The sequence below is a fragment of the Pogoniulus pusillus genome, chromosome 14 (assembly GCF_015220805.1).
Source record: "Pogoniulus pusillus isolate bPogPus1 chromosome 14, bPogPus1.pri, whole genome shotgun sequence".
Taxonomy (NCBI): domain Eukaryota; kingdom Metazoa; phylum Chordata; class Aves; order Piciformes; family Lybiidae; genus Pogoniulus; species Pogoniulus pusillus.
In genome coordinates this window covers 16,593,864-16,610,062 of record NC_087277.1, presented here as the reverse complement: position 1 = coordinate 16,610,062, position 16,199 = coordinate 16,593,864, and the positions used below count along the sequence as shown (strand labels likewise).

Sequence of the window (16,199 nt, the reverse complement as noted above, 5' to 3'; positions counted from 1 at the left end):
TACAATAAATCTTGAAAATCTCCAGAGAAGGAGACTCCACAACTTCTCTGGGGAGCCTGTTCCAGTGCTTCGTGACCCTTCCAGTAAAGTAGCTCTTCTTCATGTTGAGGTGGAGCTTCCTGTACAAGAGGACACAAGTGTGATGAGGTTGTCCCTTCCTTCCTGACACCCAGTCCTCATATATTTGTAAACATTTAGAATAGGATAGAATTGACCAGGATGGAAGATATCTCCAAGATCATCCAGTCAACAGGCTCACCCCACCGTCATAGATTGCATTGGAAAAATCTTTGAAACTCATGCAGTAGGGAAGATGGTTTATGTGGACTGCATTAGTTTCAGTCTAATTCTAGTTTCTTTATTCTCTCTCCCCTGTTACACTGTTCATATTACCACCTTGTAGGAGGAAAATGGAAGAAACAGCAGACTCATTATTGTGAGCCAGGAGGTGAAATGTAAATCCACTCCTCTGTTGTCTTAAAATACATGTAGCAGAGCAAGGTTGATAGCCTTTAATGAGTCTAATGTGTCAAACAAGGTGTGACAATACTTGGTCTTGAAAAGACCTGAAGACCTTCTGATCGTATGAGTCCTCTGTATTTATGGCTGGAATTGTTTTATTTACAAAACTTTGGTTTTGCCTCTAAAAGGTATTCCATAAGGCTTGAGTGTTGTTTCAGGCAATTGTTTTACACATCCCATAGCATGCTGAATTTTGTAAACATAGCTTACACTACCATTCTCTCATGCGAATCCTAACTTCCTGTCTACTGGAGAGGCAAAAGTTTGCTGTGTCTTTGCAGGTTTTGCTCCACTCTCCCAATGATAAGATTGAAGCCAGTCTTTTCTTTTTTTTTCCTATTGTTTTTATTTCTTTACTAGTAGCAGGAGAGCTACCAACTCAGATGCTGCCTCTCCAGTTCTTTCTTTCTTGTCAACTCTTATGGGAATTTATAGTAAGAGCTCTATGACTCCCTATTTTGTTTCATGTTGCTGAGATTTGACATGCTTGCTTCAGGCACTCAGCTACTTTCATGCATTCTTTTTTGTCTTCAGTATCCATTTCACCCAAAGAGAGTGAGAACCCTTAAATTATGCATAAAAAAGCCCCCATCCTTACCTTTGCTTTTTATTTTTGTTAAGAGGTGTGTTACCATCCTGAAACAGTGCTTGTTTGTCGTTTAGTGCCTAATTGCATGTGACATTGCTGTCACTTTTGTGACCTGAACCTTAGCCTCCCGTATTTGTCCTGTGAGTGTTCCCTCCTTGAGGGTTTGCATAAGGTAGCAATATGGTTCCTCTAGTATGTACTCTAAAAATGATATTGCTTGATTTTCAGGGGAGAGTTTTATTGTGAACTAGAGAACCTGTTTCCAGAGTAGAAGTGCAGTTCTTAAACTCTTAAACCTCTCAAGCTTATTTGCCTTTGGAATGGCTGGCATTTGAATTTGATTGTAAATTATTAAGCAGTAAGTTAAACATATGTGGTTGCCTGAGACTCATACCTGTATCTTACTTAGTTTGAATATGCATATTGTTTGAAGGATGGCTCTGATGACTCTTGCCTTCCAACATATTCCTCTTTCTTCCCATTTGGGAAGCTTCTGATTTCAAGTGAACTCTCAGATTAATGTTGCTGGTAGGTTCTACCTCTGACACCAAGTACAAGTTACTTTTCCCTACTTATTGATTCTGATAGCAATTATATGGGATGAGATTATTCTTAATCTTTGTACAAGGCTATACTACTTTACACTGTAATTCATGTTGTCACCTAATTTTGTTTTACGTCCGTTGAATTTTCCAAGTCATTGATAGCCAAAGCTAATTTCCACTGATGCCTAAGGCTTGGGTATTTCTCTGGTAGCTTCTTAGGAGGATTTGAATTTCAGAGTAGACTGGTTAAGCATTATTGCTGCTGTGTGATTTGATTTGGCTTTTTGGTATCCAGATCTAATATTTTCCCGTGTGTATTGTATTATAATCATTCAGTTCTTCTATAGGTGCTTCATTTCACAAAAGCTTGTAAATAAGAATAAACATTTACAATACAGTTTCTTCTTTGTAGCTTTGTCAATATAATTTTCTGAGGTTACCAGAAATGTGGTTGATTTTATTTATACTTAATTCTTTAAGGGAAATTTGGATTTGAACAGCAGTACCTCACAAATAAAAGGGTTTCTTTGGGAGTTGCCTGTATGCCTTGCCTACAGAAGGAGCAGAGTAGTCTCCCTCAGAGTAGCTGGTGTGAGGGTAAATTACTCTAGTTGCCAATTTACTTGGGTCTGTAGACAAACCAGCTACTGCAGCAAATAAATTTGCTCCCTGACACTGAGCAAGGATTTACATTTTTACTTGTACATGTGTTTCTTAAAAAGGTAATGCCAAGATAAATTGAAATAATAAAACTATTTCATGTGAATGCTCACAGAACCCCAAATCTGTACCTGAGAGAGTGAGAATGTATACAGGTAACAAAAAAAAAAAAAGTGGGGCTTAATATTGTGCAGGTTGTAACTGACATGGAACTTCTGTTTAGGATATATCCTCAGGTCTGATTTTAGTGGAAAAGAAAACAAACAAAAAAAACAGAGAAAGAAAAAAATAACCCAATTACTAAAAAAACCCACCCTTTTTGTAAAAGAATAAGATACTCTTATGATTGGAGTAGAGAAAAATCATATCTATGTGAGTTTATAAATATTTATTCATATGTATTTACATATAAGAATTGTGATATATGCATAATAGTTCTGTGGTGTGTTACTTGAAACTGTGCTATTCTTTTTTCTTCACATCTGAACAGCACCCGGCAGTGCCATCTACTCCTTGATGTCTTCAATTCCACAGAGCATGAGTTGACCATCAGTGCTAGGAATAATGAAGATTTAATTCTGCATGCTGGGGAATGTCAGCGGTAAGTGCTTTCAACATCAAAAGGAAGGGCTGTGGTTTTAACCTTATTATTTATTTAGAAAGAACTGATGATATTCAGGGCCCATTTTTTCTTTTTACACATTGTACATGTCAAAGAATGAAGTGTTTCACTATTTCAAGGTGTGCCACTGAGTTCTAGCAGCTTCTCAAGCAAATTTATTTTGTCTGTGAATCTAGTGGTACTGAAAATAGCAAAATACAAAATAGTTGGTTCTGAGGTGTACAGATAATTTAATTTTTCTTTGTAGAATATAATTTTCATGTGCTTTGACTGAAGTTCTGATGTTAAAAACTGATCTCAATAGCTCATGATCCTTTCCCAGTTTTAACTAGTCTTGTCTTTATGAGGTTCCCCAGCCATTTCATCAGGTTCTGTAGGAAGAAAACTGCAGGAGATAAATACAGAAGTGGGGAAAAAGCAATCACAGTCTCAGTGGAAAAATGTTTTAAATTAAGTAGGCTGTTATGTGTATTGGTTCTTATAACCCTACTATGGTAATATAAGGTCATTTTGCAGCTAACTGTAACAATTATATGCCATAATAGAGCTACCTAGGATTCCTCCTGCTGGCTGTACCCTAGGTTACCTGGTTTATCTCCTTCAGATGATCATTACATCTAGATGATACGATTTTCATCTTAGAAAGATGAAATTGTGAAAAAGGAAGCATTTGCTTTTGTTCATGGGCTATCTGCACAGTTCTCCTCTTTGGCAGAGTTGTGTTGCAATCTTAAAGTATATAATTGATTAACTTATTTAAAGAGTCATATTTTCTTGTCGTCTGATTTTAGCCTGGATATTAAGCTCAAAGCAAAACCACATCAATTTCAAGAGGTGTGCTTGTCTTAATGACTTAAAGTGCAACCACAAGAAAATACTTAAACCAGGTCTGAATTTTCTGTTTTGCTTTATCAAGGAATGAGCAAAAGTATAAGTAACATATATAATGTTACTTGTACTTTTTATTTAGAAAGAAATGGGTTATTTTATTTTTTTTAAAGCAGCCTAAATACTCACTAAGTGTTCATGTTCTTCTCTGTAGAGTTTCGCAATTAATTAATTGAACATTAATTGAACTGGAAGAGACTATTCCTGCGGTCAAATTCTGCTTGCCCACTAGATGGGCTCAAGCTCTTTCTGCCCTATGACAGAAGGTAGTAGAGAATTAGAAAGAGGCATTTAAGCATTTACTCACAGATTATTATTATTACCCTCTCAGGGGCTAGCCACAGTCCAGTGCCCAAATGCTTTCAGGAGATTCTGTCTTGTTGGACATTGAGGCTTGAATCTTCCCGGCTTCTGGGAAATGGACACAGACAATCTCTGACCTTATTCTGCCTTCTTCTGGACAATCTGTATATATGTCCAGGGATTCTTCAGGTGCAGCAGGCAGGATGTCGTGCAGTCTCAGCACGATGTCATGCTGACCACACAGGCCAAATGCATGCAGACATCCAGGGTCTGCTCCTGGTGACTTGCAGCAGTGGAGTTTAGCAAGCAAGCAATAAGGGAGTGTGCAATAACAGCAGGGCTGGGCACAGCAGAGAAGGCATGGCAAAGAGCAGGGAAGCAAAAGCAGGTTGTTCACCTGCGTATCTCCTTTTATCAATGTGGGCCGAGATTAATTGCCCTTTGGACACAAGAATTGCCACTCAGGATGGCAGTTAGCCAAACCATACCATCTTAGGCAAAACCACAGGCTCGCTTTTCCCTAATTTGGGAACAGCACAGGCCTTGCACTAGGCAGGCACAAGCTAAGTGTGTGTACCGTACACCACAGGACCCTGGGCAGGCCAGACTCTCTGGCTCCAGGTTTTGTGTCCGTTTCCCATGCTTGCCTCTCTGGTGGAACAGCAAAACATGACTAGGCAAGGCAGGACACATACAAGCCTGTCAGGCCTACCACAATAGTAAATGAGAACTTTTTCACTCTCAATTTTTATGACAGTATGTAACAAATAATAATAATAATAATGCTTATGGAATTAACCTTGTTTCTCTGTGATTGAATTACTTTTATCTTCCCATGGATTTAATAATTTAAGTTTAAATATCCTTAAATTGTTATACTGTAATAGATACAAACTGTTCCAGTGTTTTGAAATAGCCATTTATCAAAGTGGACTGTGCATTTGTTTCATGTATTTAAAGCTTTTAAGTATAATGATTTTTATTCTTACTCCAAAATATTTTGTTACTTGTACTTTTGGTTAAAAGTTGCACTGAGTTTTCTGTCAGTGCTAAACTCATTTATTATCCTTTTCTTGAATGATAACTGTTTGGTGCATGTACCACCTATGTTGCTTGGAGTTTTCATTTTTGTTCTGATTAATCTACTACAGAAATAGGTGGAACATATACTGAGCTTTAAAATTAGCTTCCTCCTCCTAGTAAAGGGCTTTTGTCAATCTTACAAAAAGTCAGAAATCTTCACCTTTTTTTTTTTTGAGCAATGGTTCTTGATCTTCTGTATTGCAGGGCAGTCAGGAGTTTGAACCAAGGGTTTTGATGCAACAGCCTGGAGTTGTTCAAGGCAGAACTGGACGTGGCACTTGGTGCCATGGTCTAGCCTAGAGCTCTGTGGTAAAGGGTTGGACTTGATGATCTATGAGGTCTCTTCCAACCTTGGTGATACTGTGATATACAGTGCTTTTCAACAAGACTTACTCTTAGATTCCCTTTTATATTTTTTTCCTTTGGACATCACTTTTTGTCGATATCTAAAGATACTTAAAAAGAGGCTCTTAGTCAAGTCCAGTTCTTTTTCTCGTTCCCTTTGCCTTCTTCATTCCATCCTCATTCTTAATGCTTTCCTCACCTTGTTTTATTTAAATCATTATTGTTTTTTCTAGCTTTGGTCACCGTTGCTTCCTTTGGTAATTTATTTTCCCTCCATTCATTGTGATCGTTTCCAAAGCTCCTGTACTGACAATGTGTAGGTAGCAGGAAATTGTTTTCTTCATTCTTTTTCCTATTGCTGGGAACTGTTTTCATATTCACTGCCTGCAGACCTACAAAGAAGGGTAATGCTTCATCCTGCTTATACCTCCCTCTTTGCTTCATACTTTCTATGTTTGGAAAGTAAAATAACTTGGAGGTCTCAGATGCGATGCTTTGCTTTTCTATTTCATGTGGGGCTGTTGCTGTAGAAAATGTTTTGCCGTTCCTTGCCTGATGAGAGGGAATTTGCAGGGGAAATTTTCATTGCTTCTCTATATGAGATGAGGATGGAAGACTCTGGATGCTATACTTTAAGCACTATCCATAACATGCTTGATTTATAATGAAGGTATACATCTGGCCATGGTGATTGAAGTGGGGAGAACAAATGCCAAAAATTATTTGGATCATCATGAGATCAGTACTGGCTCTGTCAAGTCTTTCTGAGTCCATTCAGGGCAGTCCTTGGTGTTCATTTTATGGTATCCATATTATTTGGTGTATTCCAGCCCCCTCTTTTTTTCTGACTTGTTAGTGCTTAGGTATAGTAGATCAAATGTGTAGAACACTAAACATCCTTTTTACTCTAAGGTCTGAATTAAAGTTTGCTTTTAACACTAGGGATAGCAAAACAGCTGTTACAATAACAGTGCATGCGGTATAAAAAAGTGATATTATACAATTAAGGAAAAGTAACAACTTTAGGATCATTAATATACTATCTAGAAAATATATGCCTTTTTGTGCAGTAAGATTATTCTGCTGAATAGTAATGATTATAGTTGTAGCTTTCAGAAATTCTTAAGCTTACCATTTACTGTAATTTAGAAGCCATTGATTTGGAATATTTAATGTGTGCATTGTAACTCTTCCTGGATATCTATAGAAGCAGTGATTTTGAAAAGTGGCACTATTTTCCCTCAGTTCTAGGGCAGAAGAACACGTGCTTTGCTACATATTGGTTTAGAGTAAGAAATGATAATTCAGGCTCTGTGATTAGTCACTGATTTTTCCACCTTTTAACAATATATATTCCACAGACACACAAATAGAAAGAATCAGTCTTGAATTTTTTACTTGTATCTGAAGATGTTATTCATTGGTCTTCATACTTGAAGTGTTCCTTGTGTCATTTTGGGACAAGTAGTGATAAGTTTTTGGTCTTTGGTTGTCAAAAGATTGCAATAGGGAGGAGAGGGGGAAAAAAACACCCTAATTTGCAGAAGAGGAGGGAAAGAAAGGACATTTGCCCTCCCCCTCCAGTTAGGTGATATGTTGAAGAAAAGGAGCAAAGGTTTTGGAGAGTCCTTTGTGGAACTCATTAAAATAAATAGGGGGTTCATTACATAGGTAGATTCAAAATCAAGTAATTTTTCATTGCTTTACATCTGCAAGAGGGTTTTTTAAGCTTTAATATACACAGGGGTATACACAGGACAGCAGATGTCCCAACAACTGTTGTCAGACAAGTTACTGTGTGGAAGTTCTGACTGCAGGGAGTGATGCTGAGATGTTCACAATGTCTTTATTAAATAAATGTTTGATATACCATATTGTGGTGCCAGAAGGTTTTGTTACTCTATATGGGTAAGTATATTTCATGTGATGATAGGGAAAGATACATGCTATTGGAAAGTTCAGCCTTCAGGTATTTGTCTTGACCAGCAGAGCCTCCTGTCTGCAAAGCTGTTTCTTGAGGGTAGTCAGCTCCACACTGTTGAAGAGGCTTTGCTGTGAACAGGGAAATGTTCTGAATGTAATCAACGGTAAAACTAAAGTTGTTTATCACAGTGATGTGACATTCAACAAATTCTGAAATGGAAGAATATAGGAGGCAGCTCTTGGAGGGAATTGTATTATGTATGTTAACAAAAAAATGTTGCCACTAGCAGTGATTTTTAAGTATGGTAATTACTGTGTTTCTTACCTGATTATCAAACTATTAAAATTGAATTTCATGGCAACCCTCATTTATACATAAATCACTTCATAATTTATGGTAATAGATGTTGTCTCATTATGTGCCCCAGGGTACTATATACCCTGAGTTGCCTTTACATTTCTGTTCTGTGCAGAGTGTGTCTGGTATTCAGGAACGGAAAACAACATCATCATCATCAGTGGGAGATTTATCATGGTGATGTTCTGAGTAGATCAGTCCTCTCATGTGGCTTTGTACCACAAGGTACAACAACAACTACGTCTTCTGTGTGTGCGAAACATCACAGTTGGTGGCCATAGCTGTGCTACTTTCAAACATTACAGCATTCAGACAGTTTTGGCCTAGCACAGGGACTAAAGTTTTAGATGCCAAAGTTTAGGGCTGGAGTGAGGAGTTTAAGAAATTAAGAACAAACAGAACTTGGATAAGAATAGGCTGGGAAAAAAGGGTTCGAATGGGACATGGAGGAACAATCTTCCTCACTAGAAATTATATCTTCTCCACTTGATGCTGGAATGAAATCTAAAATTATTTGAGAGCTGTGTTTCCGCTAAAACAAAAAGTAGCCCCAAGGTATCTGGATAGGTATATCCCTGGTACAGATTGTCCAAAATGAGGAAATAATTTTTTAATTCAAGTGACAGGTGCTTTTGTGGAAAATTTACAAGTACTGGCGATCCATGAAAGAATATGCTGGAGTAAAACAAGATAGAAATAACATGGTGTGAAAAACATGATGGAATTTTGGCCTTTTCCTTTTTTTTTAATTGAAGCTGAGAGAGTTGGGGTTGTTCAGTTTGGAGAGGGCTCCAAAGACACCTTATTGTGGCCTTCCAATATCTGAAGGGGGCCTACAAGAGAGCTGGTGAGAGACATTATAAGATTTCAGATAGTGATAGGACTGAGGGTAATGGATCCAAGCTAGAGAAGGGGAGATTTAGATTAGGCATTAGAAAGAAGTTTTTCTTCCCAACATGATGAGACACTGAAACAGGTTGCGCAGGGAGGTGGTGGAAGCCCTGTTGCTGAATATTTTTAAGGCCAGGCTGGATGTAGCTCTGGGCAGTCTGATCCATGTAGCAGGGTGTCCTTGCTTATGGTGGGAGGGTTGGAACTGGGTGATCCTTGAGGTCCCTTCCAACCTTGACAATTCTTTGATTCTATTACTTGCTTTTTGTTGAGTTGACAGTTCTTGTCTCTTAGAAGGATAGCAGGGTTATAGGGATAAATGTGTGAGTTCATTTACACATATCCACTATAATAAGTTGTTTTTATTATAATTAATGAAATTATTTTTAGTAGATAGAGGTGTATTTTGATAAGCAAACTACTTTTGTGTGTTTGATTTCACCTGTTTTTAAAAATAGGTGGATTTTTTTGTTACATTCTAATGCATCAATAATGAAATAAGTATCTGTCTTCATTTTATGCCTCTCATCACATAGTATGATGTTTCTGTCAACCATGGAATGTAAGGAATGTTTTACAAGTTCTTTGTGTCCATCATATTAGTGAGAGCCATTTACAGTTGTTTAAATTATTTTATTTAAATGGATTGATTAATTGAACTGTGAAGTCTGCGATATACTGCAATTTCTGCAGTATTAGTTAACAATGCTTATACATAGTGAGAACATTTTGAAATGTTCTCCTCCAAAGAGTACAAGAATTAAAAAATCTGCTAGTTTTAAACTGTAACTCCCCTCAGTAAATGTATTATCCATATGTAAGTCATGATTGGTGTTTCTCTTAGCTGCCAATTAACTGTTTAATTTGTGCATTTGTTTATGACAAGGCATGTTGTCTCTATGGGGGATTAATGATTTTTTTTCCATACACTGCTGTTTGTAATGGTTTGAGTGTTACCTGCCATCTGCCCCCCCCGACACACACACAATGAAGAAAATGACCCAGACTAAGCTCAGCCAAGCTGGAAATTAGAATGAAGCTTTATATTTACAGCTTAGCATGATGTACAAGCAGATAGTTACAATATATGCAGCTATTTACAGAAATATGTATTACTTCTTAACTTGTATAAAAACAACACCCCTCCCAGAAACCAGAGTCCACAGGAGGGGCTCCCAACCATCCTTCCACCTCCTTTCCACCCCTCTACCTTATCCCAGACTTTGCCTTACACTCAAGGTGAGTTTGGAGAACTGGCCGGGGGAGTTAGGAAGCAGATGGATTAGTTACACGGCTAGCAAGTTAGAGAGAGAAGCGCATGCAGCCAGAGCCAGAAAGTCACTCTGTTATCTATGTTTGTGTTCTTGATTTTGTACATTTCAGCAAGCCTATGAGTGAAGTAGACATCACCATTGTTTCCTTTTCATAACCTATAATCTAATTCCTCTCACTAAAATATCCCAGCTAGGCCAAACTAGCACACTGTTACAGTTTGTGTTTTAAAGTTGAAGCTTCTATGACTAAGGCCTTGCAGATGATATTGAGAGAAAATAATATTTCACATCAATTTCCCCATGATCTTCATGTAAATCAGTTGAAGGTTTCTGAGATATCTCTCAAGTGAAATGAAAAAAGTATCAATGGTTGTATCAACTAAAACATGAACATCGCCCACTGTTTTCAGAGTGATCACAGGATGTCAGGGATTGGAAGAGACCCAAAGAGATCATTGAGTCCAACCCCTCTGCCAGAGCAGGACCATAGAATCCAGCTCAGGTCACAGAGGAATGCATCTAGACAGGCCTTGAAAGTGTCCAGAGAAGGAGACTTCACAGCTTCTCTGGGGAGACTGTTCCAGTGGTCTGTAACCTTTACAGTAAAGAAGTTCCCGCTTGTGTTGAGCTGGAACCTCCTGTGCTGCATATAATCAACCACGTTGGAAGAGACCTCCAAGATCATCCAGTCCAACCTATCACCTAACCCTTCTAATTAACTAAGCCATGGCACTAAGTGCCTCATCCAGCCTCCTCTTAAACACCTCCAGGGATGGTGACTCCACTACCTCCCCAGGCAGCCCATTCCAATGGGCAATTGCTCTTTCCGTGAAGAATCTTTTCCTAGTGTCCAGCCTAAACCTGCTCTAGTGCAGTTTGAGACCATCCCCTTGTTCTGTTGCTGGTTGCCTGGGAGAAGAGACCAACCCCTGCCTAGGTACAACCTCTTTTCAGGTAGTTGTAGAGTGCAATGAGATCTTCCTGAGTCTCTTCTTCTCCAGGTTGTACAACCCCAGCTCCCTCAGCCGCTTCTCATAGGGCTGTGCTCCAGCACCCTCATCAGCTTGGTTGCCCTTCTCTGGACACGTATCACCAGAGCCTCCCAGTTTGGTGTCATCAGCAAACTTGCTGAGCAGACACTCTATCCCCTCATCAGTGATGAGATGATAGCACTGATCCCTGGGAGACTCCACTAGTTACAGCTCTCCAGCTGGATCTGGCACCATTGATCATCACTCTTTGAACTCTGTCTTGTAACCAGTTCCTAATTCATCTCACTGTCTACTCTTCCATCCCACATTTTCTGAGCTTGCTTGCTAGAATGTCGTGAGAGATGGTGTCGAAGGCCTTGCTAAGGTCAAGGTATACTATATCCACTGTTATCCCCCATCATTTTTATTTTGTCTTTATGTTTTGCCTTTAGGTCAGATCCGTAATATCCAGTTCTGATCACAGGGTGCTTGCATGAATGCTGCAAAAAAGTGATCTGACAGTAGACAGTAGAAAATAATAAGGTAGTGCTATGACATTCAATTCTGATCATGCATGTATAAGGGGAGATCAAATCATAGAAGATTCAGATAACTGATGGAAATAGTGTAGATCTTGACTTTGTGCAGTAAAATGTACAAGGAGTAATTAATATACTCTATGAAGTTGGAGGCAGAGGACTCTTAAAAAGTTAAGGGAGATGAGTACACCAAGAAAAAGTGTAGCTGTGAGTATCACTAGAAATTAAGAGATTTTCAGTACTTATACATCATCTGATTGTTCAGCAGTCATGGAGAAGTGCTGCTGGCTGCTTCTAGAATCTAGGTGCTTCTAAGGTGTCCTCAGCAGAATTGCTAAAGACCTGCCTGCAATTGCTGCACTTTCCAACAAGAAGATCTCTTCCAGTGTTGTGTCCCTCTAACTGATGATGGGAAAACAAATGTTCTTGTAGGTTATACAGCAACAAGTAGGTGAACAAACACCTGTTCCTCTATCAATTCCCTCTCCAGAGCTATATCACCTTTTTGTTCTGAATATGTAGTTATGGTGTACTTCTGTAGGCAGTGTGCAAGAGAATCTCTTTCCTGTTACTTGCATTTGAATTTAACATTGCTGTTTCAGTCAAACCCATGCATATTTGGAATGCAGATAATCCTCCCTTCTCTAATTGCCAGTGCAGAGATTTTCCTGTTTTAAATCGGGTTGTATTGGATAGAATGTAACGTAATGGATAGTAGATAAAATGTAACATAATGGAAATAACAAACTCTGCTCCAACTTTGTTTGAAAGATTGTGTAATGATTTTATCAATTGGAGGATGCTGGTTTGATGTTACATGCCTTTTTGTAATAGTCTTCTTCTCTTCCTACTTCTTTGTAAATAGATCTAAGCAAACTGAATCTATCCTGCATGGCAATTTTTATGACCTCTTTGAACAATGACTTGATCTCAGAAGACCCAGTTTGCACTATTTCTAATATTTGGCATATGCAGCTGGGAAGACATCAACTTTGTAAGTGCAAGCCAAGTTTGTCTTGGATGGGATTTATTAAGTTTAATAGAGTACAGCATAAACTTGGCTAGATAGGTTAGCCCTTGTACAAACTGTCACACAAAGTACGAGTTTGCTATCGTTGTTTTAGATGATCTATCAATCACTCAAAATACTAATCTTCATTTTCTCCTTAAATCATAACTGGACCACAAGTTGTACAAAGTGAAGGGTTCAAAAACAATCTCTTAAAAAATTCAGAATAATTGATTTCAGAATTCAGATTTAGACTTTTTTTTTTAAAAAGACCTTTTGCTTCTCTCTTTTCCTTTTTTTTTTTTTTCAGCAGAAGAAGCTAGACTTCTTCCTTCTATCATTTCTTTAGTAATTGGAAAAATTATTTACTTACTGAAATCTTTGAATGCCAGGTCAAATCTTTAGAGATCTTAATTTCAAATCGTGAAGATAATTCACAGAATCATAGAATTGTTTAGGTTGGAAGGGCCCTCAAAGATCATCCAGTTCCGACCTCCTGCCATAGGCAGGGACACCTCCCACTAGGACAGGTATTTGGATAGTTTCAATCTATTTCCTGGTTAACCATTGTCTTTATTTTTGAGGAAGAACTTACCTAACATCTTTCAGGACAGTTTTGATTTTTCTGCCAGTTAAAGAGTGAGCATTTGGGTGGCATGGCTTCAAGTCACACCTTGTTTGATCAATATGTGGAGATGAATAGATTGATTTAGCCTATAGGAATATCTGTGTTTAGGAGCATGTGTTATGTTTTGGTGACATGGTGACTGCATTAATGGGATGAAAGAAAATTGTCTTGAGTGGCTGACAGTTACAGCTGCTTTAATGGTCAAAGGATTTATTAACTCTGCTGTTGCTCTGATTTGGCTTTCTGCCTGCTCTTTGGTGTTCTGTGAAAGATCATGATGGTACAGCATGGATTTCTTGAAGTCGGAAGTGAAAATACCCAATTCATATTAATTTCTTTTAGATGATCAAAAGGATAATTAAAATAGCTTGGTTATGAGTCTTTCCCTCAAAGAGAACAGATATTTAAAATTTGTACTCCATCAGCTTGAATTTGTTCTTTCATTTTGACATCCATTTACTTCTTCCTTCACTAAGAAGAAACAAAAGCTCAAACAAGTGATCTAAAAAGATCACTGAAAGATATATAAATGCTATAAAGCAATCTTTTTATGACACTTTTATTTCACAGTTAGAAAGGTGTCTCCAGAACTTGATTTGAATTAGGTTCTTTGTTTCTTTCTTTTTTTTTTTTTTTTTTTTTCTGATGCTACTATCGTGACAGGGATCAGAGGCAAAAAGTTGAAACTTTCTTTAGAATAATACAGGAATGTATAGGTTCCAAATTAAAAACAAGCAAACGAAAACCCACACACAAAATAACCCCACCAAGAAACAAGACCCCCAGCAAACAACAAAAAATATTCTGCTGGGTATAAATGTAGTATAGTACTTGCCCTATAGAAGGGTGTCATCTTGTCAGGGAATGGGGTGATGTTAAGTCCATAACCTTTCTTTTTCAGGCTCTTTGTCTGTCCACTCCAGCCCACTCTTTTGAAGGCTGGATCATCCCAAGAGAGAGCTTTCTCCACACAAGCTCAGTATGCTCTTAGTCCACAAAGCATGTTTGCTTAGTTTTTGGAAAATCATATCACTTCTCATTCGTTTTCTTACAGTTGACAGCTGTAATAAAAATGAACAATTCTGCTCTAGCTTTGGATGTTTAAAGAATAATAGACATATCTGAAACAACATCATTGGAGTTGTTAATTTTCTGGCCCTCAGAAGGGCTGTTACTTGAAAAAGAGCAACTCTAAGTCTGAATCCTGTAGCACTTTGATTTCTATGTAGTGTGGTATGTGTGTTTAAAACCTCCATATATACACTTTAAGTTACTTCTTGTCTTACATAGTGCTTTCAGGCTATGAAAAATCATGACATTATGGGAACATCCAGATTTAATGTATTGAATCATAAGTGACTACCCTCAGGAGAGATAATGACTTGTAATAAAAAGAAAAGGTTAATTACAGGTTTATTCCAGGTTTTTTTGTATATGTCTGTATCAGGTAATGCTGCTGCATTGGGAAAGGAAACACGTTTGTATGTAGGGAAGATACAGCTTGTAAATCCACTGAAGTTCTATTAAGGAGCTAATGAGCTTCTGCGTAAGGAGGATCTAATTAATGCAATTATTGACATATGACAGAGTTCCCCACCAAAACCTGATAGAAAATCCAAGCTGCTGTGGGATAATAAGGGAGAGGTGACAGAGGAGTGAATAATCATTTGTAAAGATCAAGTCATCATTGCAGCCCTTGTGGGATCTAGACTGGCCCTGAGTTGCTCAGCATCTTTGGAGACTGTGTGAGAAGAGAAGGGAGCACTGAGCTGGGGAGCAGTAAGCTCTGGGCTCTGTTGATGGAAGCTGACTGCAAGAAATTACAGAAGGACAAGTGATGAACTGGCAGGTGAACTTCAGTCTTAATAAATCCAAAGTGATTAACAGGGTGGAAAAAAAAATCTGAACTTCTAGTAGTGAATGATGAGTTTAGAGCTCATCATCTTTTATGTGTTAGGAACTGGATGCAGGTTTTAACAAATCTAAAACAAGCATCTTTTTGACCAGGTATATTATGTCAGTGCAGAGTAAGATGCTTTAAGGTAGTACTGGATAACTATTTAGATTTAAAGGAGGTGCTAGGAAGAAAGTATTTTTTAAAACTAACCTAAGACAAGACAGGAACATAGATGCCATTACACTGGAAGCATTAAAGGAAATAAAAGAAAGCACACATTGTAAACACTGAATTGTAATAAAACCATTTCAACTTCAGTAGCTGAAGTGATTGGTAGCCTCTTAGCTGTATTTTCTTTTCAATTATGGGATTAATGGTTTACTGTCTGGTATAAATATTGGTAAAGGTGTTAAATGGAAACTAGTTTGTTGATGCTTATCTTCACAAATGAAATTATTTATTTTGTAGTGAAAATTTTACTGTTGTCTGCAGATCTCTTCCTAATCTAAGGTTTCTGGACTATTCCAACACATGCAGTTAATGCAATATTTGCACTGCTGACTTTGAGTTTTGAGAGGAGAAGCTGTTAATGTTTATACTGGATTGTCAAAGTGGAATAGAGATTTTCTTCACCAATAACAGGTGCTCTTTTGTATTCTTCAAATACTCTTAAGATACTTCTCTGATCCCCAGTTGCTTATTGTCCTCATCCTTTCAGAGTCTTCTTTCCCACAAATTGTGCTAATGCTGATCAGCTAGTCATAGGTCTGTCTTTTAACTGAGAGTGGCAAACAGTCTACAAGCAGAAGCAGCAACCTTTAATATTTTTAAAATCAGTTGCAAGTGTTGTAAATTATATGACAAAGAATTATAATTGGATAAATGCAAGTATATATTGGAACTAGATAGACTCAGTATAACAGAATAGTAGGAGTTGTGTCACTACATTCTTTTAATACAATTAAACTAATTTTCATAGAATGGTTTAGGTTGGAAGGGACCTCAAAGATCATCCAATGCCAACCCCCTGCCATAGGCAGAGACATCTCCCACTAGAACGGGTTGCTCAAGGCCTCATCCAACCTGCCTCCCTGGACAGCTGGTTCCAGTGTCTCACCACCCTCACTGTAGAGCCCTTTCCTAACATCTAGT

General features: G+C 38.0%; 1 protein-coding gene across 12 annotated transcripts in view; it reads left to right on the top strand.

Moving 5' to 3' along the window:
* TRAPPC9 (trafficking protein particle complex subunit 9) overlaps window positions 1-16,199 on the top strand; it is a 443,292-nt gene that overhangs the window by 149,693 nt on the left and 277,400 nt on the right. For all 12 annotated transcript variants that reach the window (XM_064154350.1, XM_064154351.1, XM_064154352.1 and 9 more), the window contains one exon: window positions 2,807-2,917. In XM_064154350.1, coding sequence (XP_064010420.1) covers window positions 2,807-2,917 — 111 coding nt within the window. The remainder of the gene's footprint in view (window positions 1-2,806; window positions 2,918-16,199) is intronic.